At 43.0% G+C, this 24,380-nt stretch overlaps 1 protein-coding gene across 13 annotated transcripts in view; it reads right to left on the bottom strand.

Annotated features, from left to right (window-relative positions):
• KLF12 (KLF transcription factor 12) overlaps window positions 1-24,380 on the bottom strand; it is a 254,559-nt gene that overhangs the window by 19,205 nt on the left and 210,974 nt on the right. For 11 of the 13 annotated variants that reach the window (XM_075741707.1, XM_075741706.1, XM_075741701.1 and 8 more), the window contains one exon: window positions 2,870-3,027. In XM_075741707.1, coding sequence (XP_075597822.1) covers window positions 2,870-3,027 — 158 coding nt within the window. Of the gene's footprint in view, window positions 1-1,649; window positions 1,719-2,869; window positions 3,028-24,380 lie in introns of all 13 variants that reach the window. The other 2 variants (XM_075741711.1, XM_075741713.1) reach the window with 1 other exon arrangement.

Genomic DNA, 24,380 nt, shown 5'->3' with positions numbered 1-24,380 from the left:
AGTCCATATTATGCAATGCTGAGTTTCTGTGATCTTTTCTCAGAAAGTTTCCTACTGAAACTTGCTCACCCTTGCGTGCATAGCTGTCATACCTCATTTATACTTATCCAAAACTGCACACTAATTACTGTGGGTCATACGTGAATAATTAACTTCTTTACCCTGAAGCAAAAGTAAAGGCCAAGATAAAAAATGTAAGTTGAGATTAATGCATAGAGTATCCTCATGTTCGGTGCTACAAATAAAATCAGAATATGCTAACTTCTGACCATTACCTGTGAAGAGCTCTGTAAAACATTTAAATTTAACAGCACAATACAGATTTTTCTCACTGGATCTGTTGGCTAAATTCAGCGCTCACCTTCTCTCTAGACTAGACTTTTTACATTGCAGCAGGCATGAAGACATGACAATATAAACCAGTTAATAGCCGACCATTTAATGAAGGTTTTTGATTTGCTGTTATTTTTCTTTTCTCCCTGAAGGAATAAACCAACATCTAACATGACTGCAAAGTATTTCAAGCAGCTGCCTTTTGGGGTGGGGATTCATTCTGGCCAGCTAACAGGTAGGTATCCGGGCTTCCTCTGTAGTCAGCAGTGAAAGAAAAGCACTTTTGCAAGCCAATCCCTGGGTCTACCTGAAGAGGGAATAACGTGCCCCAGAGGTGCCAATCCCTCTACGCAGAGATCCCAGACAGATAGCATAGCCTAGACACCCATCTGCTAGGGAACCAAGGCTGGGCAGATGGATCCTACGATTACAGCAGGTACAAAAACTCCCTTCACGCTGCTGGAGAGTTACAGCTGCAAAAGCTGCAATTATCAACACCATTTCAAGTTGTCAGTGCTGAGTTTTGAGCACCCTAAGCGCACAGCCTGAGATTCAACAGTGCAGACTATCTAACACTGATGTGGGTGCATTACCTGCAAGCGCTGGTCTGCCATGAGATCACTAATGAATGTACTTCACAGTGATTTAAAACGTCACGGCAGAAAAGAGCCTTCTGTATTTCTGTGCTAACTTGAGTGTGACATTTCTGAGATTCTTCACATCTAGTTTTGTAACTCAGCTCCTTACATGATGCTTGCTTATACTCCTGGGCTGGTCGTCAGTCTTGCTAAAGACTTACACTCCTGGGCTGGTCGTCACTCAGGCTAGAAAAGAGTGACGTCCTGGTGGTATAAGCACGTAAGTGGTATTTTTGGTTCAACCCAAAAAGTCTACTGTTTTCATGCCTCTGGCTGAGCTCTCTGCCTTCTAATCTGTTACAGCCATATAATGCTCAAAGGGTGATACAGGCAAGAATAGAGAAACAACTTAGAAATCAGGGTAGGGAGAAGGAAAGGGACAGAGCAGGGTTAGATTGCGATAAAAGAAGTAAAACAAGAACGACAGAGAACAAGTTGAAAGGGTAAGGGTATATAAAATGTATCAGAAGGGCAGGGATGACAGACCACATTGAAGATGGGAAAGAATAGGGAAGAGGAAAAAAGAGTTAAGACAAGACATGATAAATTCAGAGAGAGGAGAAGTGACAAGCATTAATGGGACGATATGAAGAAACTAGAATAACTGGTCTGGGGGGAAACGTAATGAAATTCCCAGATCACCAGAACATTTCCACTGTTTAAGGAAGGGACTCTTACCTTACAGAAATTGGTTTAGTAGGGGGTATTAGGATGGAGCCTTGTTCAGTATTCCTCTCAACAAAAGTCCTACCAACCAAAAGACATATTGGAAAGAGTGATGGAGATGTGGCTTCATTTGAAATGGAGAAGCCATCACTTAATTTTTTAAAATAATATCTCATACTCTTTAGAGTACATCACACCACAGAAAGCACCAGCAGATTCTCAGCAAAGAACAACATTGTGCTACATGCTGGATGGACACCATCTTTTCTCCAAGGAGTTACAAGGATACTGAAGTACATTAAGAGCAGAGAGATAATTAATTAAAGCAAATCAGCAGCAGAGTAAGGAACAGCACTGAAACTCAAAGCATTCTGTCCACCACCTTTCTAGCCATCCAAGTGATCCCCTTTTCAATTGTTCTTGATGACTTCAAATTGCTGCTCCTGACTTTATCTACCATAAAATTACAACAATTACAAATCACTGCTTCAGCCAACCCTTACATGCATGTCATGTAGACTAGTAACAGCCCATAAAGTTAACAAGGACACCAGGTATTGATTAATTGTTAAGTAATCATCACCGAGTGGGACCCAGCTCATCTAGGCACCTCTCTTGCATCTCTGTTGCAGGGACCTAGTGCAACCTATTCTCATAAAGTGACTGACTTCCCTCTGCAGATGTGGAGGGTGCCCCTGAAAGCCTCCAGAAAGGAATACCGAGCTCTTGAGTTTACAGCTGAACTGAACTGAAGGCATTTAGTGGCATTACCTAGCATTCAAAGGCTACATCTGTAAAAGCAAGTAGGAGCTCAATAGGAGCAGGTCTGCAGAGTGAAAAAAATGTGCTGAACATCCATGTCCACACTATGCGCTCTTCTTGGACTAGCTATGGTTGGTCCCAAGCAATGACCGTTGTTGGGACCCATTGTTCGCTGAAGCACAGTAGGTGTGTCCCTAGAGGCCACTTTTCTGTTTAGTTTCATCTGAAAGGAGTCAGTTTGTGCTGACACCGCTCTTGTGCTGTGAAGTGGGGATGACAGGAAAGTTTAATTCAAAGTGCGCTTTTGATCTGCACCAGAATGCCAATGCTGATGCACTCGCAGACATCTCTGTTATTTAAGTACAGGCCTTTGGCTCTTGGTGTAGGATGACAGGTTCAATACGTCTTAAATTAGGCAGAAAGAAACTTGCTTGTCTTAACCGTAGTACACAGTGCCAGCAAAGTCTTACCTGTGTGCGTCCTCCGGTGAGCCTTCAGGTGGGAACTTTTTGTGTATACTTTGTTGCATCCCTCAAAGTCACACCGATGGATGCGCCGCTTCCTGGAGTCTGGAGACTCGGACCTTCTCTGACGCCTTGTGCTCTCAATACTGAATGGTGAAATTGAACTAAAAAACAAAACAGAAGCAAAAAAAATGAAGCAAGAGTATGGTGCATATCCTGGGCCCCCAAAAGATCAGCGGTAACATATCACTGTGCAAGAAGTGACCTTAACAAATAATATTCGAAACAATTTGTGCTTGAACTAGAGCGCATTTTACAGCATGAAATAATTCAAGTCTTAATTTACAAATGCCTATTGCCAGAGAAAATACCACAATCCTTGAAATACTGCTCCAATAATGAAGTAGCCTGACTTTAGCTGAGCTTTATTTCTATTTTACATGTGTCCAGATCCAAGCTCACTGAAGCCTGCTTTCTAAACAACTTTATACATAGACTACATAATTTCTCTTTGACAAGCTGAAATAGATAAAAATCCTGAAACCTTTTATGAAAAAAGTGTATCCAGTACCCAGGTCTGGACTATGGATCCTCACATTTGGCCAAACAGCTGTTGTTTGCTTGCATACAGATTGCTAAGAGATCCATATCACCCTGCAGCAGCGATTTTTCCATTTACTTATTTAACAATTCTCAATCTATCACCTGCAAGTCAATGAACTTTATTTCCTTTCAGACCACTGATAAATAAAAAAGTTTATTAGCACAGGGCCAGCAAACGATCCCCACAGAAACACTTACGCTCAGTGAAGATACTCCATTTACAGCAACATCCTAAGGCCTATGAGTTATACCAATTTTAAGCAAATAAAAAAGTAATGTTGAAGTCACATTGCTTTATTTTATAAATATAGTATGTACGGAGTCTAATACTTGAAGAAAGCCTGCTACCACAATGCACTTGCCTTGGTTAGATAAACTTGTGTCATAAACTATTATCAAGCTGGTATGCCAAGATCCAAACCCTCATTGACTTACACTGATTATATTACCCAGCTATAAATCATTATTAATTGATCTCCTTATCAACCCCATTATGATTATACCGCACAGTAGTCATGTTCACCTACAGTTATACTAGTCTGTTTAGCTGCTTTAAGTACTGGAACAACACTGGCCTTCATCAAGTTTCTGGGGCTTCCCCCACATTCCCAGGTTTATTGACATTGAAGGTAAATGATCTAGAGTTTCATCAGCCAGCTCTTTTGAACTCTTAAGATTCCAGTTCCCAGTTCTCCTGAAAGAATGTGTGACTGTGAGATGAAAATGAATCGGAGGAAAAGAAACTGAATCCAATCACAAAAAGAAGTAAGTACGACCCTTTGGGGAAGCTAAGATACTAAGAAAGGCATTTGAAAGAAGCACTGATGTTGATACATCTGTTGAGAAGCTCCTGTGTTGACACCGATCTTCAACCTTCTCTGACAATAGTCAGTTCTGTTACAGCTATAGGTGCTCTGCCATAAACTTCACTTTTAGAGATCTCCAGAGTTTGCTGAAGACTGCTTATATTGGGTTAAAACTTTGCCTAAAGCATCTCGTATTGTTAGCATGTGATTTCACCGATGTTCCAATTCACTGCATTACAAATCTTTCAGCCTTGAATTTGTGGTAGTTAGAATCATAGAATCATAGGATGGTTAGGGTTGGAAGGGACCTCAGAGATCATCTAGTTCCAGCCCCCTGCCATGGGCAGGGACACCCTCCACTAGACCACGTTGCCCAAAGCCCCATCCAACCTGGTCTTGAACACTTCCAGGGAGGGGGCCTCCACAACCTCTCTGGGCAACCTGTTCCAGTGCCTCACCACCCTCACAGTAAAGAATTTCTTTCTAACATCTAATCTAAATCGACCCTCCTTCAGTTTAAACCCATTACCCCTTGTCCTATCACTATGTTCCCTGATGAACAGTCCCTCTCCAGCTTTCCTGTAGGCCCCTTCAGGTACTGGAAGGCCACAATTAGGTGTCCCCAAAGCCTTCTCTTCTCCAGGCCGAACAAACTACGCATTTTTCTTTTTATTTCTTTTGTTTCTTTTTGTTTAAGTACGTTTACAGTACAACCCTAATTTAAAGCACCATTTTTCTGACAGCTCTCTTTTTCTCTTAACACTTTATATTCTTATTTCCCCTTCAGGCAAAGAGATTTTCCAGATTAATTATTTTTACCTATAATACAATGTGTATAAATGGGCATGTGTGGAATTTCTGAAATGGAGGAAGAAATGGACAGAGGGCTGTAATATCAACATTAACTAGCAAAAAGTAGTCCCCAAGAGAGTAAGACACATCATCATTTTAACTATGTGACAAGAATACAGATATGTTCAGCTGTCACAGAAATGGCTTAGGAAATGCATTTAAGCATCTGCATCTCAGGGCAAATAAAAGTCTTGGGTTAGATGATTCACTGAGAATGGTCTCGCTAGTCTGTTTTGTTTTTTTTTTTTAAACATGCCACTGGCTAAAATAAAAACCAAACATGTAAATCATATCTTAAAGCTCAATAATGAAGGTACAAAATCCAGTGCTCAAGACCAGAAAATCTTTATCTTTAAAAATAAATATTTGTGCACCATTTTTGCTTCATGTGATTTATGAGCCGTCTTAAAAGCCTATTTTGTAACAGGGCGTTCAGATCCTGGATAGTACAGCTTGTTTAAATGGGAGGAGGATCAAGCTTATAATGCTGCCACAGGTTCCAGCCCCGAGACAAAATGAACCTTGAGCAGAATCAGCACCTTGTAAAAAGCTATTTGTCACGTACAAGAAAGTGACCTCACTGCTGGGAACCGCTCTGTGCTTTCCTGGGTATTTATACAGGTGACAGCGGCATAAAGCAGTGCCACAAAGGTGGCATGTGATCAATGCTGCTGCTGCTGCTTAACTGGATTGCTCCCTCTTTCTAAAAGGCAAAGCATCCTACCCATTCCATGACAGGGAAAACAACTGAATAAGCCACAGAAGGTGCCATGCATTGCCATCGTCCCCCGCGAGCTTCACAGCCATCGCTTGTTCAGCATGCCAAGGAGAAAGGTTACTGTCAGCCGGAATCAGCAAACATAACCTAATGCCTTCCCTTCGCAGCAATGCAGGCTAAATGACCAACTAGCCAGCAGAAGGGACTTGTGTGGCAAGTGAGAGCAGACCTCCAAGGTGATCTTCCTCTGCCGCTCTAACCCACGTGGCACAGGGGGACCCCACAGTGCAGGCACACTCACCGGTGGAAAAGGAGCCAGATCCTACCTGATACCACCAGCCTTGTTTTAGCCTTACAAAAGCTGTGTGATTTTTTTTAAATTGCAATACCACAGGAAGCCCTAAATAGAGCACGAGGTGCTTTTTTGAGCTTCCTGAGGTTAGTCCCTCTCGCAGCAACAGCCAGTTGATTTGCTGATGTTCTTTGCCTTGGCCGTGCAGCAAGCAGTAAAGGGACACCCTCCTCTTCCTCGAGCAATTTCTACAAAATACCCTCACTGGGCACACAGAGAAACATAAAAAAAGTTCTCAAAACCATGTTTTGTGCCTTTTAAAGGCCATGGGGGTTCTGCCAGGTGACTCTGGTCAGCACAGGGATCCAGAAACTACTGTTTGATGGCACCATGGTGGAAAAAGACTTTGAAAATGGACATGACAGGGAACTCACAGGAATTTATTATTTTTACTGATTTTTTCTCTTTTTGTTTACAATGTGCTTTAAAATCATGTAAAATAAATAAATTAAACAAACAACCAACTATATCGTAGCAGCCTCTCTTGACTCTAAGTGTCCCTCACACACTGCCCAGAGCAAAGACCTGGGGACACATCAGCCATCAAGAGCTGCCAGGGTGCCCAGATGAGGAGCTGCCAGTTCTTCTGTTAACAGCCAAGATCTCAGAGAGACTTTAAAACTCAAGGTGGGTTTAGCAATAGGACTGATACCACAGGTAATGTCCCAGGCAAACTGCAGAGTGTATCAAATTACTGCTGATGTGTCAACCTTGAAAGATAAATTAACAAAAAAAGAAAACTGTGTTCTGACCTGTCAGCTTGCCATTTATTTATCTGCAGTTCGCTATTTCTAAAAACTGTAATTTCTATATTAGTGTAGAAACTATTACACTAACAGAAATCCTGGGAGACTGCTGATTGCCTCTGTAAGCAGCTGCAACACCCGTAGTCAGTACTGCTCGTAAGGTGAAATGAATGACACCAATGTGAGCATTTAGGGTGATTAAAAAACCTTCAGCTGTGTTATTTCCAGCTAGAAGTGAAAACATGCATCTCTGCGACTCTCACATGCCTAAGTGCTTGTCTCTCTGATGCAAAAAAAGTCTGCAAAGTAAAACAAAGACCGGGGCTTCGCCGGTAGATGGCCATCAAGTTCTCCTGAATGTGATCTATGTTGCATGCGACAGGGATTTTAACGACCCTGGTAATGCAGGATTATTTTTCCTTTCTACGAATGCTGCTCATGACCTCCTGGGTGTTTCACCTCTTTTCTACATACAGACTGGGAAAGGCCCTTGGGATATGCAGTAATGCTGTTAAAAACACATCTACTGGGTCTTTTTAAACCAATCCTGTTTTTTTCTGAGCGATACGCAGAGCAGAGCTGCCCAGGGAGCACGGTATGTTTATTAAAGCCTTGAACTGTGTTCAGTGCTGTGACGCACCAACAACATGCCATGTGGTGAGAAGCCACTGCACGCTGGCTGCTCCCCACAAACACCCAGCTTGCGTGTTCTCACCCTGCGGCAGACATGCAGCGTTACCTTTGCCCACCAAAGTACGAGCCTCCTGGCACTGCCAGTGTCTCAGCAAACTGGACAAGAGCTGGCTGACGTGGCCAGCACGGAGCTGGTGATGTGCAGCAAGCTGCCACCTTGCTCTTTGCTGTACAAACTCAAACAGTGTCTCAGTGTTGTGTTTTCATCCTTCTGATTGCCACCTTTACTCTTCCTCTGTCCCTCCACTATGAGCTCAGGCGCTCTGGCTATGTCTCCTGCCTGCCTCACAAAAGACCTCATGGAAAACACATTGACCCAGGGCCAACAGGTATAGACCAGTTTGTGCCCAAATTCCCTCCCACCTTACCTTACCATACATCTCTCCTTTACAGCATTCAGACTGTAGTACCTTCCTCCCTAGCTCACCCTGTAGTTAAACGAGAGACTTATGGCTGCACCTTAACAATAGTCCACGGCTGCTAAAAACAGATGCTAACTTCACTTTGGGGTGAGACCTAGACACGTATCAGCTTTGTCCCCTCCACTCTGGCTACCATGAGAAGGAGAACCAGACTGGGCTCAGCCTAGGGCGGCATGTGGTAAGCCTGAACGAGGGGCTCGGCAGGCCACAGCATGCCACACAAGGTGGGCATATGCAAGCTGTGGTCCTCTTGTGTTTCTCAGGTTCTGGGCTGTTGAAGGACGTGATCTGGCTAAGCTGGCGTACCCAGACAGTTCCTGCTCCAGTGCCTTTCCCTTGTGTCAGCACTGGCACTTCTCTGATCCTGCAGTTACCCAGTTCAGGGACCCACAATGACGATGTATTGGGTTTGCATGGCAAAGTTTTGGTAGTGGGGGGCTACAGGGGTGGCTTCTGTGAGAAGCTGCTAGAAGCTTCCCCTGTGTCTGACAGAGCCAATGCCAGCCAGCTCCAAGATGGACCTGCCAGTGGCCAATGCCAAGCCCATCAGCCACAGTGGTAGTGCCTCTGGGGTAACAGAGTTAAGAAAGGGAAAAAAAAATCCTGTGCAACAGCAACTGCAGCCAGAGGGAGGAATGAGAAGGTATGAGAGAAACAGCCCTGCAGACACCAATGTCAGTGCAGGAGGAGGGGGAGGAGGTGCTCCAGGCACCAGAGCAGAGATTCCCCTGCAGCCCGTGGTGAAGACCATGGTGAAGCAGGCTGTCCCCCTGCAGCCCATGGAGGTTGATGGGGGAGCAGAGATTCCACCTGCAGCCCATGGAGAACCCCACCCCGGAGCAGGTGGAGACACCTGAAGGAGGCTGTGACCCCACGGGAAGCCCACGCTGGAGCAGGCTCCTGGCAGGACCTGTGGACCCGTGGAAAGAGGAGCTCAAGCTAGCGCAGGTTTATTGGCAGGACTTGTGACCCCATGGGGGACACATGTTGGAGCAGTCTGGTCCTGAAGGACTGCACCCCATGGAAGAGACCCAGGCTGGAGCAGTTTGTGAAGAACTGCAGCCTGTGGGAAGGACTCATGTTCAAGAAGTTCATGGAGGACTGTCTCCCATGGGAGGGACCCCACGCTGGAGCAGGGTCAGAGTGTGAGGAGTCCTCCCCCTGAGGAGGAAGGAGCGGCAGACATAATGTGCGATGAACTGACCGTATCCCCGTTCCCCGTCCCCCTGTGCCGCTGATGGGGGAAGAGGTAGAGAAAACTGGGAGTAAAGTTTGGCCCAGGGAGAAGGGAGAGATGGGGAGGAGGTATTTTTAAGATTCAGTTTTATTTCTCATTACTCTCATTTGATTGGTAATAAATTAAACTAATTTCCCCAAGTCGAGTCTGTTTTGCCCATAATGGTAATTGGTGAGTGATCTATCCCTGCCCTTATCTCGACCCACAAGCCTTTCGGTGTATTTTCTCTCCCCTGTGCAGCTAAGGAGGGGAGTGATAGAGCAGCTCTGGTGGGTATCTGGCCTCCAGCCAGGGTCAACCAACCACAGACAAAGTCAATTCTGCAAAAAAAAAACAACCCCTGAGCAGCTTGCTAGCTTTTGTTGGTTTAACTCCCTAAATAGTGGAGTCTGCCAAGTACCTGCACTGCCACATGGGAGAGGATGGAAACCTGTAGCCAAGGATTAGGGGAGTGTCATCACCCCTTTCAGTGGCAACTAGCTGTGATTACCACCAATGCCACAACTTCCATGGAAATTCAGAATTTGTATGAAGGAATCGAGAACATGGACATAAGCGATCAAGGCAAGGAACAACTGGAAAATTCACCTTTTGCTCCACAAAGAAGCTGCTTCTTCTGATACTCGTGTATGTAAGATGCATAAAGATAAACATACTGTGTTGGTTTTGCGTGGCAAGGTTTTGGTAGCGGGGGGGCTACAGGGGTGGCTTCTGTGAGAAGCTGCTAGAAGCTTCCCCTGTGTCCAATAGAGCCAATGCCAGCCGGCTCCAAGACGGACCCGCCGCTGGCCAAGGCCAAGCCCATCAGCGCCGCTGTGATAACATATTTAAGAAAGAGAAAAAAAGTTAGAGAGCTTTTGCAGCCAGAGAGAGAAGTGAGAAGATGTAAGAAACTCTGCAGACACCAAGGTCAGTGCAGAAGGAGGGGCAGGAGGTGCTCCAGGCACCGGAGCAAGATTCCCCTGCAGCCCATGGTGAAGACCATGGTGAAGCAGGCTGTCCCCCTGCAGCCCATGGAGGGAGGATGAGGGGGTGTAGAGATTCCACCTGCAGCCCATGGAGGACCCCACACCGGAGCAGGTGGAGACACCTGAAGGAGGCTGTGACCCCATGGGAAGCCCGTGCTGGAGCAAGCTTCTGGCAGGACCTGTGGATCCGTGGAGAGAGGAGCCCACGCCAGAGCAGGTTTGCTGGCAGGACTTGTGACCCCGTGGGGGACCCACGCTGGAGCAGTTTGCTCCTGAAGGTCTGCACCCCGTGGAGGAGACTCACGTTGGAGAAGGTCGTGAAGGACTGTCTCCCGTGAGAGGGACCCCACGCTGGAGCGGCGGAATGATGAGAGGAGTCCTCCCCCTGAGGATGAAGAAGCGGCAGAAACACCGTGTGATGAACTGACCGTAACCCCCACTCCCCGTCCCCCTGTGCCGCTGAGGGGGGGCGGAGGTTGAAGCCGGGAGTGAAGTTGAGCCCGGGAAGATGGGAGGGGTGGGGGGAGGTGTTTTTAAGATCTGGTTTTATTTCTCATTCCTCTACTCTGTTTTGCTTAGTAATAAATAAGATGAATTCCCTCTCTAAGTTCGGTCTGTTTTGCTCGTGATGATAATTAGAGAATGATCTCTCCCTGTCCTTATCTCGACCCGTAAGTTTTTTTTTCATTGTACCTTTTCTCCCCTGTCTAATGAAGGAGGGGAGTGATAGAGCGGCTCTGGTGGGCACCTGGCCCTCAGCCAGGGTCAACCCATCACACATACAAATAGATAGGCTGAGAACAAAAATTCGGAGCTGGTAACATCCTAAATACTTAGGAGGTGACAATGTGCTTTGGCAATACAGGGTAGAACCAACAGGGCAAACATTCATATCTCACCTTTAGGCCAATTTTGGACATCCAGATATTTCTGTTTTTTCTTTGTTTTTAAAGGGAAAAAGATACAAATAAATGATATTCAAATACACAGATAGTGTACAAAACCACTTTGCAATGTGAATCATTATAAGACAAGCAAAGCTTCTGAGCCAGCCTTTGTGGTAACTAAAAGTGCAGGCAAATGAAATAAAAGCAGAAAACTAGAATATAACATGTCTGCATTCAGATGGTAAAGAGCAGTTGAAGAAAATCCCTGGATCTCTAGCATTCACTCGGTGTTCAAAGGGAACCCAGGCTGCAGAAACATTGTGGGTTTTGGCCATTTAACATTTATAAAAACTAGAGCTCTTAAGTGAATAAATATGGGCATCAGAGGCAAGATTTCTGTGTTATTTTTGAAAATCTTGGCCTTTGGATCCAGCAGTGGGATGGCACTCCCCCAGAGCATGTCAGTGGATCTCCTGCAAACCCACGGCAGCTGTTGGTCCTCCCTTGGGTGACACGGGGCAGCAGCACTGCTCAAGGCCGTGGCTCCCCACCAAGGACAGTCGGAAGCAGAGATGACCATGGTCCCAACTCTGGCACGTTTCTGAGTCAAGTGAACACATGCACAGCAGCACGCAGCTCATTCAGGGAGCTAATCTCACTTAAGATATTCTTTCTCTCTCAAGACTTAAGTTTCAGACGCTAACAGGCGTGATAGGGGTAGTTTGTGTGGTTTTGAAAAGGGGAATTGAACTGCGTTTCCTGGTTTCCAGCTATCAATTACTTTGTTTTGTAGTAGCTTTTCACATAATGTAATTTTATTTTCTGACAGCTTGTATAATGTTACCTTCCCACTCAGGATATTGGTGAAAGTATCCTTATAAGCACGACATATTAAACTGTGAAGAAATAAGATACAGATTATTTTTCATTACAGTTTACAAAACTTCACCTACTATAACAGCGAGATGCCAAAATGATACTATATAAAAACATAGTCGTTTTATTGCTTTAATATGCTTAATAAAGATCAGTGTAATCTCCTGATAAAGTCTTCCCCTCAAATATTTACTTGCTGCTTTTTTTTTAATACAAAGTTTCTACTGTCTCCCCTTCACAGACAAACAGATGCACATGCATACATACATATGTATTTTTTCCTCCTCTTTGATTCTTAGATTCTAATTAATGTTTCATGAAAGGCAAACATCTGCCATAGGAATGTTAGACATTAAAACATATCAAGCAGTACTTAAGGCGATCATAAAAGGAAAATATGTACTACTCTCTTATTAGCAATAGTTACTTCAATCAGTGTAGTTTAAGGTGATGTTATACTGGAAATTACACTTTTTGTCAAGAAAGAAAGAAAGAATTTGGCAGCATACACAAACAGCACACATATTAAATAGGAAAATCACATGGGTAAGCAAGACACAGATAAGAGACGATTTGAATACATTTGGTTCAGAAAATGCCTGAGCTGGAGAAGGTAGGAAATCGTGACAGGAGCAGACAGAAGTAGAGGCACGCTAAGTTTGCCCTGTTACGCTTTGTCCTAGGTGTCCGCTTCTGGCTGCTGCAGGAGGCAGAGCCCAGACAAGGGGATCCTCGGCTCCAGTTCCATATGGCCATATTCCCCTGCTCTTACATCCCTATGCCAGGTGGTCAGAAAACAAAATACCCTGCACATCTCTGACTACGACTTTTTCTGCAGTATTTATTCCCCCTGACACCAGCTAAAGTTACTTGAACTGTTGAGCTGCCTTGCAATACCTGAGCATGTTACAACATCTCTCTGGCTGGGCTGGACTATATACAAATATACAAAACAAACTTCTGGCAGTGGGACAGAGCTTTGGGGTCTACTAGGAAAAGCACCAATGTCAACCATGGCACACCTTAGCAAAATTCTCCATCACCTTTGTTATCAGCTGTGTTAAACTGAGACATGAGAATGAGGCAGTTACCTGATCCTCCTGAGGCGTGTTCATGCTGTGGGATCTGGGAGTGCTTTCTAGCTCCTAGGGCAGTACTGTCCTGGGGTGTATCCCAGCTCCACACCGGGTTGGGACCTGAGCACACACCACATTCTCCTCTTTCACATTGTTCCTCTGTGCTGGGTTTCGTAGGAAAGGAAGCAGGGCCAGAAGGTATCTACGACATGCTCCAGCATGTCCTCCAGATCTGATGACTGGAGGACCGGGATTGCAAAGCACATAAAGAAAATCTATAAATCAAGCCTATGATGAACTCTGAAATGCCACTAAAAATAACCCCAAAACCAAAAACTTTCCATCTATTTTGCCCTTATTAACTAAGAAAATGTCACCCTAGACACTTATTGTGTAAAAAAAGCAAAGGAATTACATGTTAACTATCATTGCTTACATAATTAGAATGTTTATTCCTGGTTTTGGGAAAGTTTACGGCCATATGAGAAGTTGTACCACCTGCAGCTCCTGCTGTAAGAACCAGAACCTGGGCCAGCCTCTAAGCAGAGATAAACTTACTCCTGCACAACTACATCCAGCCGTAGCCAAGTGTGGGCAACAGCAGCTCCCGGACCAGTGACTCCCCTACCGAATTACTGGGCTGCTGCTTAACAAAGACAAATTTCCTATTTCTCCTAATATGGCAGGACATATAGAGCTTGTTTCTACCTGTAAAAGTTTCAGAAACATTTCACAGTAAGTCTATGATGTTTTACATATAGACAAAATACTTTTAGTCATTTTAAACAAAATTCCACTTCATTGCTGTCTTCCCCTTGGTTTTGGATAGATGGACTCAAATTACGTGAGACACTTGGCCTTAGGTTTTGCCATAGATTTTGAGGCGACAAATGAAAGCAGTTGTTTAAATCTGTTTAGGAGTTAGGGTTTTTTTTAACATGTGCAACATACAAAAGATGCACGGCCACATGATTGACAATTCCAGCTCTTCAAGACGGCTGAACCACGGTGTAAAGACTGCTCTGGATAATGAAGCCCACACTAATGCCTCCTTTGGTAACATAGTGCATTACCATGGAATAGAGAGTAACAGAAAAATTCAGCTGGGGAGGGAGCTGTGGGGGGTCACCTGGTTCAACCTGCTGCTCAACAGGGTTAACTTCAGAGCTACATCAGATTGCTCATGGCCTTGCTGAAGTCTGAAAATGTTCAAAGATAGAAGAAAAAGCATCTCTCTGGGCTACATGTTCCAGTGGCTCAGCCACACTCATGTTCTAAAGGGAATTTCTAATGAACTTTTTCTAAATAGTTCCTACGTAAATGTTTCTATTAATAAATACACATATCTACACATTATAATGAAAGATAACTAAATGACCATGAGCTAATGCAAGCCTGAATTTCTTTCTTTTTTTTTTCAAAAAATAGCTTACTTTTTGCTTTAGCCCAATGTTCTTCCAATCTAAAGTGGGAATCCATGAAAATAAGGAAACCGCAAGCAGTGGGGAAAACATATCTTCACAAAGAACTTGCAGGTGGAATAAAGTGCACGAGCAAAGGTCTGTTCTTTGGATCTGATGACAAAGCATTGTACTTCTTCCTGAAAGCAGGAACAGTTCCTGAAATCCTGTATCCCAAATGTGTTTGATGCATGCTAGTTCAGGCCTGGGAGCTGAACCTCGTCTAGCAGAGAAAGAGCATCTTATTTCGTTCCCTTCCTTTCAGAGCTGGCAGAACAGCAGCGATCATTCACAGGATCTCTAACGCACCAGCCGTTCTAACACTCCTTCCAGACGGAGGCTGCATCAATGCCGAGTCTGTTCTTTCTTTTTTGTCCCCTTCTAAACAGAGCAGAAAATTGGGTAACTGAACACCTCCAACTCAGCTTTGAGAGCACAGGGCCCTGCTTTTTACCTTTCCCGTTCCTTTCTGATTCATACTTTTCCTTCATGTTTTTCTGGCAACACATATGCAAACAAGCTACGGCAATACTGGTTTTCTCAGCAGAGGAAATTAAAAAAGGGAAATAAAGACTACTCTGTTGGAGACATGGGCTGAGCTGAAATTTCCAGCATGGAAATTAGATGAGCATGTATATATTCACGTCTTTCACCTTTGTTCTGATTACTTGCAGAAACAGCACAGACACTCCACTTGCTAGTGCAGGACACCCTGCATGTTGTACCTTGCTCTCCAGATTTCATTTTCTTCTTATACCTCTAATTCTGATTTCTCACACCTGTGCAGCGCAGTAGTCACTTCCAACGTCTGTACAATGATGACTCTCGCCTGTGCATCCACCTCCTCTTGTTGGTCAGACTAACAAATGTGGAACTGATCACTGCAGTGGTGATTAAAGCGCCTCTCTTGTGCAGCCTTAGCTGAGAAAATTGTCGCATAATGTCTTGCCAGGTCAGTGACATTAAATGAGGACATTGCATCCACTGGGACTGAAGCTCATGTGAATGACCTTTTCTTCCTTCCTGTTCAGAAGGGTTATTATTGATACGTTAAATATTTGATTACCCTAGATACTTATGTATAATGCAATTATGGGTGGTCATCTGTCATATTCTGTGTCATCAAGCAGATTTCTGTAACTACTAAATAGTTGACTCCATTGAAGTGTACACTTTGGTGCTTATGTATGTAAAGATAACCTGCCACCCATGTCAGAATGTCACCTCAAAAAACCTACTTTGTATGCCCCACAGCCCTCTAACAAGCTCCTGTCTCTGAGAATATATATTGCAAAGAATTAATCTACTGTAGATATAAAATAAGTATCATACCTATCTGATCTGGCTAGGAGAAAAGGGACTAAATAATTTAAATAATTTAATTAATTTGGGGACAAAAAAGTTACTGAGCACAAGATCATACTTCAGGGATCTGGGTTTCTTTTTCTAAAACTACTTTCTAATCGATACATTTTGAGATTTAGAGAGGTTTTTTTCCTTCCAAAGCACCCTCTCCTATTGAAAGAATTTTTTATAAAAGAACATGAGAAAATATTCTGTAAATCAAAATTGTTACTATACCCCAGAGGCCATACAGATTGTGTTACCATGCATTTTTGTTAACAACAATGAGGAATCCTGATGTATTTATGTTGTACAAGAAGCTAGGTTTTCTATTCAGTATGCTAACTTGTACCTGGCTTTACAGCCATGCATGCTGATGAACTATCTCTTCATTTAGATTACGAGATCCTTGCTACACCTTTTTTGCTGGTTTGTGTTTGCAAAGCAAAATAAGTACAGTGAGGTCCAAATCCATGAACAGAGTACTAATACACTATTGCAATATAAAGAAACCTCACTACCTCTCCTTGCATCTGTGATTTTCCACACCTATTTATAAGATAGTCTCACCTGAAAACCAGCCAATGTTCTGGGCTTCACTAGATCCAGCTCCTCAAACTCCTTTCCTGGGGACTGCCATTTCTTTTCTCTTCCTGTCCTTTATTTTCCTTCTCTCTTCCCCCAGACTTGCTGCCACCTCCCCAGCTGGGAACTGCCTCTCTAGAGAATCACAGGGCCACGTTTTGTCACCGAGTAAGATATTTACACAGGCAGAAATTTATACAGTTGCGGTTTCACTGTATTTACTAGCATGTGAAAGACTTCTAGTGGCTTCACCTGCCATGGGATAGAAGGCATGCCTGAAAGCTGTATAAATGGGCCATATAATTTCTGAGAAAGAGGAACCCATGACTAACATCTACAAGCTGGAAGAGTTACCGTGTCTTTTTACTGGCCTTGCACTGATCAGTTGGACCATGTGGGCAACCATTCCTTTTCTTCTCTCCATCACTGAAATCAACCTAACTTCCATCCAACGAATACTCAGTCTGCACTCTGAGTAACTTCAGGTAGGTAGAGTCTTTCCACTTGTAATTAATTAGGCAACAGAACACTTACCTACTTCTCACACATACCGAAAAGGCAAATGTCAACAATTCCTTGTTTATCATTATCATTACACCAGTTCAGCAATCAAAAAGATACCAGTTTGGATATGGGCCTCGGAAAGTCCAGCAAAGCTGCCACTGTCTTCAGTGGAGTCAGACATACGTTCTCCCAACAGAAAGAGGAAACCAGAGTATTGTGGTTTTCATGAACTGGTGTCCTTAACCCTTTCTCACCAAGGCAGCACTGTGTTTACCATCTCAAGTGCTCACGGGCAGGGCAAGCTTCAATTAAGAGCAAAATTTATTCTGTAGGCAGAATACATATAGCCATAAGGTACGTTTTGTAGTAAGAAATCTAAGGAAATACATCTTTATCAAATCTGTTTGTCACATTAGAAATTGTTCCATTTGCACACAGAGTACACAGTCTCCACTCTTCACAATAAATACCTCACAACACTTTTTCAAGAGCATCAATTAAGCTGGTGGCCAAGTAGCTCCACTCCTCTGGGCTTCACTGGGTCGAGGTGGCTGTGTGGGCTTGTTCTCATGCTTCTCCACTTAAACAACTAGGTGGCCCTCAGTGTATCTATTTCCAGATCAGGAAAAACTACAGACACATTTAGGATGGCAATATTATTCTTTAGAAAGGCAAGAACAAAATCCTGAGAACTTTTTCCCATCAAAATAAAGGGTCAAGATTTCACCCTATGCGTGCTCCAGCCCTGCTAAGGTGAAATCAGACTGAGGACTTGGTTGGTTATATAAACTATATCACTTTGTATGTGAATTTATAGGAAAGTTCTCATGCGAGGATTTACATTGGGTAAGATCTAAATGAAGTTGCCTTTTCAGGTTTTTTGAAATGTAACACAATGCGTTGTCCTGATAAGAAATGTTTTCCCACTGGCTAAAGGGCGTATGTGTCCCTTTGGGACATCAAGTATTTAATTATTTGAGGGAAATTATTCTACTATTTCCAACAGACATTGAATGTTTTGTTCAGAAAAGGATAAAAATATACAAAGTTGAATAAGCTTTGCAACTGTCAGATTTTTGACCCAGCCCTTCCCTAAAGACTAGCAACAGGCAAAACTACATGTTTGTAGGCTTTATGAAATAAATTTTATTTAGTTTCATCCTTAAAAAAAAATATTTAGATAACTACTTAGAAACAATGCTGCCCAACGAAAGAGAGAATATATAGTCATATAGTATTGTAGTTAAACGAACACTTTTTCAGAGGGTGTTAAATAGCCACCATTTTCAGATTAGCACACTTTTTCCTTTGATTCAAAAATGGCTGAGGGAGGAGGGAAGGAACTTGGTTTCCATCCACACAGAAACATGACCTAGTCACCAGCAGGATTTCTTGCAGATGCCTTAGAAATGCATATCAGGTCTCCTTCGTCTGCATGATACTCTTTGTCCTATTTAGTGCTAAAGAATATTTCTACGGCCTTGATATTACTTGATGTATTTATTTTTTAAGCTACTGTCACTATAATTTATTTTTACACTTGGAAGCACACTCACATTACAAAGAAGCACAGGGGATCTGTCTAGCTGCTCTCCCTGAAGTGGGCGCATCCCTCCCAACTGCATCTCCTACAATGCTGAGAATCAAAGGATGGAAATAACAGGCCACTCTGTTTCACCTTGCTAATTTATGCATGTTACTCATTAGCGCACTGTCAAGCATAGTTTTTAAGTCCCGAAGGCAGGTCAACAGATCTGGGTGGCTAGAAGAGAGTGCTCTGAATTTCAAGCATCTTAAATGTGCGATCAGGAGCACCGGTCTGGGACTCAGCAGTCCCTTGCTTTGCTACAGGTTTCCTGCATATATTAGCCCAAAGCAGTTGTGCTGACCCAGGATCCAGTTCATTCATCTCTGGAATTTCTACTGCTTCCCTGAAAGCACCAGTGTCCCCAGTTTTCACCAACAGGATATTTGGCTTAATAACTTAAATCCACATGAGGACTTCTTCAGTAGTACTTTTAAAATTTCCTTTTTGGAAAAAAGCAAAAGAAAAATCCTCCACACCCACTTCTGGATATTTTCCCGTCTCTAATCTATCAAAATCTCTGCTTGTTTACTATCTGAGATCTTATAAACAGTATCAGTCACCAAATAAAGCACCAACTAGTACTGCCAATATAGTAATTAAGAACAACCGGCGTGCTTACACTCAAGCTTTTACTAGAGAAATCAGAGTCTGTTAAAATCTAGCAAAACTCAACCCTGCACATATGTTGTTTTGTATTGTTTTGTTAAATGGGATGGAACATACCAGAACTTTAAAGATCAAAACCCCCCCCATAATTTCCTAAAACATTTGGAGCCTTTGCATGCAGTAAAAAGGGATAATTATCAAAGCATTTTGCTGTCACAATTGTTCATTTGGAAGAGGCACAGAAAAAAACCCAAACCAAATCCAAATCCAAAACTCTCAGCACGACAGAATGATATTGCTGCAACTATAGCAAATAAGAAGAAGCGTTAGGCAGGTGGAGGGAGACATCAGAGCGGCATATGGCGCACGGTCAGACGAGACAATGATGACCATTGCAAGCGACTGTCTGAATAAGACAAGCTACACATCTCACTCTGGAAATGGGGTGCCATGCCCACTTTGTGCAGGCGTCCCTGCCGATACCGCCTGCGAGGTGCGGGAGGTTGCTTGAGGCACCTCACGACACCCACCCTGAGGTGAGGAAACACATTTCAGGGGAGAAGAGAGAGCAGGGCTCTCCCCTCCTACCGCAGTTCTCATTTCTTTGCCCTTGTTATATACTTTTATCCCATATGGGAGGGATGGAGGGAGGAGGACTGTCATCGCAGACTGAAATTGAGTTTGACACAAGATCACAACCTGCACATGCAAAACCCAACTTGATGTGCCCCTATCCATTTTTTTTTCAGAAATATTGCTGTAAGGAAGCCATTCACTTCAATTACACCCCTGAATCCTCTCTGGAAACTCCCATTTGCAAGTCCACCTCTTCCCCCTCTGCCTGGATAAGTAGAGATCTGTTCTAAGTTTTGTGTTAGCTGTAACAGCAGTCACAAAATCCATTTCTCATTTAAGTCTCATATTTGGCCACTCAAACGCAACCCAGCTTGTTACACAAATGGAGGTAGAGAAGTCTTGAATACTGATATAATGAAGTTTTTAATAGTAAAAATGTTAATTAAATGTGATGTTGAAGCATCTTGTGGCACGACAAAGTCCCTCTCCTGCCACACAGGAGGTAGGTGGAGGAGGTAGACAGGGATACCCACCCCACCACTCACCCCGCAGCAGGCACAGAATAAAGTTGTAGCACTTCTGCCACCGTATTTGTTTGAGGTAGCGCTAAAAGGTTGCGTTCACTGGCCAGTTATTTCTTGCTCTTGTTATGGTCTTTCCTACAAAAATGAGATGTTGGAATTTCAATGTGTTTTGTGTTCAGTAAATTATAGTTGTTTTCAAAAGAACTTTAACCTTTCCAGCGGCCGGTGGCCTGGCAGGTGGACCTCTTGCGTCTTTGCATACTAATTCTGACAAATCTCTTCTGCAAGAAGCAAGGCAGGCAGAGAGACACTCTGTAAAATTACAGAATATGAGCCAAACTGGTAGTGTGTACTGCACTGATCTCTATTTAACACTGGGATGTTAAATACTGCTATCTCATTTCTGTGACAAAAAATTGAGCAACAACAAAAAATGTCCCTATATTAATCTATTTTTGTGACAAGCTGCTTTCATTTCAATCTCTGGAGTTCAAAGAGCAAAGACGTGGTTTACATACACGTGCTGTGGGTGAGATTTTTTTTCTGAAGGGCTGAAGTCTAACTCTACCCATCTGAACGCGCTGGATTTAAAAGCCATTTTGAAGTACGACACTATTATGAAGTCTCACATTATTTTAGAGCCTATCTTACTCAACAATATCATTTGAAAGTATACCTAAATTAAATGCACAGCTTCTTATTAATGTGCTACATTCAAACAGTAGCAAAGGAGGATAACATCGTTTGGGGCTCCAGAGTGCTGTAACTGATTTCCAGGGTATCCTTAGTCCTGTCCCTTATTCTTTTAGTGGTTTAGTTCCTGATTTGAAAAGTGTGGGGATACTACCCTTCCTCCTTCTCTCCCTCTTCTTCCCACCACCTTAGGTGTATCATCTTTTTGGGAAGTGGCTGAATTGCATGTCTGTATGAACACAGCAGCAAGGGGGCTCCAACTGCACCCATGTTTTTCAGGGAGAACAGTAAATGCTACCTAGTACTGAACAATACTAACAAATCCTGAAAGCCTATAATATAAAAGATCAAAACGTAATCTCTCCTCATTTCTCACTCTGCTAGCAGTCAGTAAATGCTACTTACTGTTTGCAATGATGTCTAGAGAGAGTGTTTCATCCTTATTCTAGGTAAGTATTTTAGGTGAATATGGTTAGGAGGAAATCCTTACTAATGGTATATGGTGAACATGTCTGTGGTCCTACTGCTGATACTTCCATATCACAACAACATCACCAGACACAATGTGAGCCAAATACTGGTATGAGACTTATAAAAAAATCTCAGAAGAAAATGTTAGGGTTTCTTTTTTTTAAAGTAATGATTAAAAAATCCTTGAATAAAACAGCTTTGCAATCAGACTGCTTCTGCCCTGCTGGCAACCCTGACAGAAACTGCAGGCTCCTAGCTCTGGGACAAGAGAGCCCTTGTTGACCAAATGCTCGCAGGAACATGAAGCTGCTACCTCATGTTCTGGCAAACGTCCCTGCAAAAGGTGGTGCTGTGATTTATGTGCCATTCGATGTTGTTTTCAAGACATTCACTGAACTGAAGAAGCACCATTAGAACACATCAAGCACATGTCAAAACCCATCTAAATCAACAGGGACTGAAAATACATCATGTGCTTGACATACAATAATTGACATGTCATATTATATTTGACATTTCAAGGACAGTAGTGCCTATTTAAATGGAGACATGGTAATATAAGTATTTTTTTACTTGAATTGACCAAAATCTAATGGGTCATGTTGGTGAAGAGCTGTTCATTAAATAGCTGGGGAAAAAAAGAATTCTTTTAAAAGAGTAAAATCTCTAATGACTCGAATTATGAAATGCAGAAGAGCCAACTTACAAGAATGTAACTCTACCAACATGCCACTATCTTGGGTGGGAGGGGGGGGTAAATTCTGGTCACACTGGCTAGTGACCTCCTATTGATTTCCATGTGTCCTGTTTTTTGGCTGGGATAGAGTTAATTTTCACAAGAAGCTGGGAGAGGACACAGCAAGGACAGCTGACCGAAACTAGTCAAAGGGATATTCCATATCATATGATGTCATGCTCAGTATATAAAATGGGCTGGCTGGGGAGCAGGGGTTGCTGTTTGGGGATGGGCTGGGCATTGGGTTTCAGGGCGGTGAGCAAATTGCATTGTGTATCACCCGCTTTGTATCTTCTGTTGTAAGTACTGTTGCTGTTATTTCCTTCTTCCTTGCTGTCCCAGTATCCCAACCCATGAGTTTTATCTTTTTCTTCTGATTCTCCTTCCCATCCCGCTGGGGCGGGGAGGAGTGAGTGAGCGGCCGCATAGTGCTCAGCTGCTAGCTGGGGCTAAACCATGACACCATGGAGCCATAGTTTCACCCATCCCTCCCTACTCCATTTGCAGCTCTGCCTGGGTTTAGGCCTACGACTAACACTGCACAGATTATCGGCATGACAACTGATAGAGAAAAATGGATTAACATGATGGGAGTACAGGGAGGCATGCACACAGCACAGGCCACACTCTTTTTCCTTGCACAGACAAGACAAATTGCAATGCAGCAGAATTTTGTATTACATATGCTTCACCTGACACCTCATCCTCTCTCCTGGAGGCAACTGCATGGGGACATCAGCAGTAATAACAAAGGTCCTACAGGACGTGTTGACAGGAGAAAGGGGGAGGTAGTACAAACTACCCAAAGAAGAAGAAGCAGCAGCCACCAAAACCACTCCTTATAGCGAGACTGTGAGATTCCTCCAAATTTAACACCCAACAAATTGAGAGTCCACTGCCATACTTTCTTCTGGTTCCCACCCATAAAGGATCCTTGGGCTTTTTCCCTTTATTTAAATAGTCTAAAGGGTTTTTCCCACCATATGTTGTGATGCAAAGGAAAGGTACTGGCAGGAAGTTTTTAAACTGAGGATTAAATAGATGAAATTAATCTGCTGCCACTGCTTTTACCTAATACTTTCATGTACGGTCTTAATTGATTCCTTCTTGTTCCATCTTCTCTCCTCTACATTTCCATGACATAATGCTACACTCCCCTGAACTGCTGTTTAGCCAAGCCATACGTATTTAATTCTTTTACTCTGTCCTCTTAGCTATTCCCTCCAGTAATCTAAGCAGTTTGCTGCTCTTCTCAGGTCTTGTTCAGAATGCAGCACAGTTCCCTGAAATAACAGCAAAGAAGCATGACAATAGCATTTGCAGGACAAGACCCATATGCTCTATGTGTAATCTAATAACGTTACGCTGTGTGGAGCCCATATACGAAAAGCCATAGTAAATGAGGGTGGGTGGAACTGCCAGCATAAAGAATGAAGCAAGGATACAGAAATCTAAAAACCAGGTAAATACCTCCTGTGGACAATATTGTTCCCCTCCACATTTTCTTCCATGCAAAACTCTACTTCGAAGAATGCAATGAATTTATTAATGACTAAATGCCCAATCCTATAAATCTGTCAGAGAATACAAGCAAACTAATCTACCTTTTTTTTTTAAACCCAGATCCTGCTCGTAAATTCTGAGATGCTTATGCCCAAATAAGAAAGTAAACAGAAATATTGTGTTAGTTTAAAACTCTATTAAACCAGAAGAGTGAAAAAGAGATTGGAGGAGGTAATCACATTAGACCAGCAAGCAGAGAATTTTAATCCCCCCCCAAAACCCTCAAAAAGTTTTTGACATATCTTCTTAATTGCAGCAACTACAAAGAAAAATAGTATGAGTAATCTGTCATAAGTCTCCTCCTCCTTTCAGAACTGTGGAGAATTGAGCAAGGTAGAGAGAAAGATAGGGTGCCAGGGTTTCATTTTAGACCTCAGAATTAAATGCAGAGATCAAGTAGTTCAAAGGAGATGAAGGAAAAAAAGACTTCACATACTTTGTGAATTTAACTTCTTCTTAATAGTTGCGCCTAGGCTGCGTTAACAAGACAAGAGCATACTGGGGGAAAATGGAAAAAGACAAAACTACTAACTAATATGAAGTTATTTTCAAGATAATTCAAAGAACTGAGAACAAAAAGGAAGAGTAAAACTATAAAGTGCTTTTTGACAGCCTTCTTTTTAAAAAGTGG

The sequence above is a fragment of the Balearica regulorum genome, chromosome 1 (assembly GCF_011004875.1).
Source record: "Balearica regulorum gibbericeps isolate bBalReg1 chromosome 1, bBalReg1.pri, whole genome shotgun sequence".
NCBI lineage: Eukaryota > Metazoa > Chordata > Aves > Gruiformes > Gruidae > Balearica > Balearica regulorum.
The sequence above is the reverse complement of the archived record's forward strand: the minus strand, read 5'-3'. Positions and strand labels throughout refer to the sequence as shown.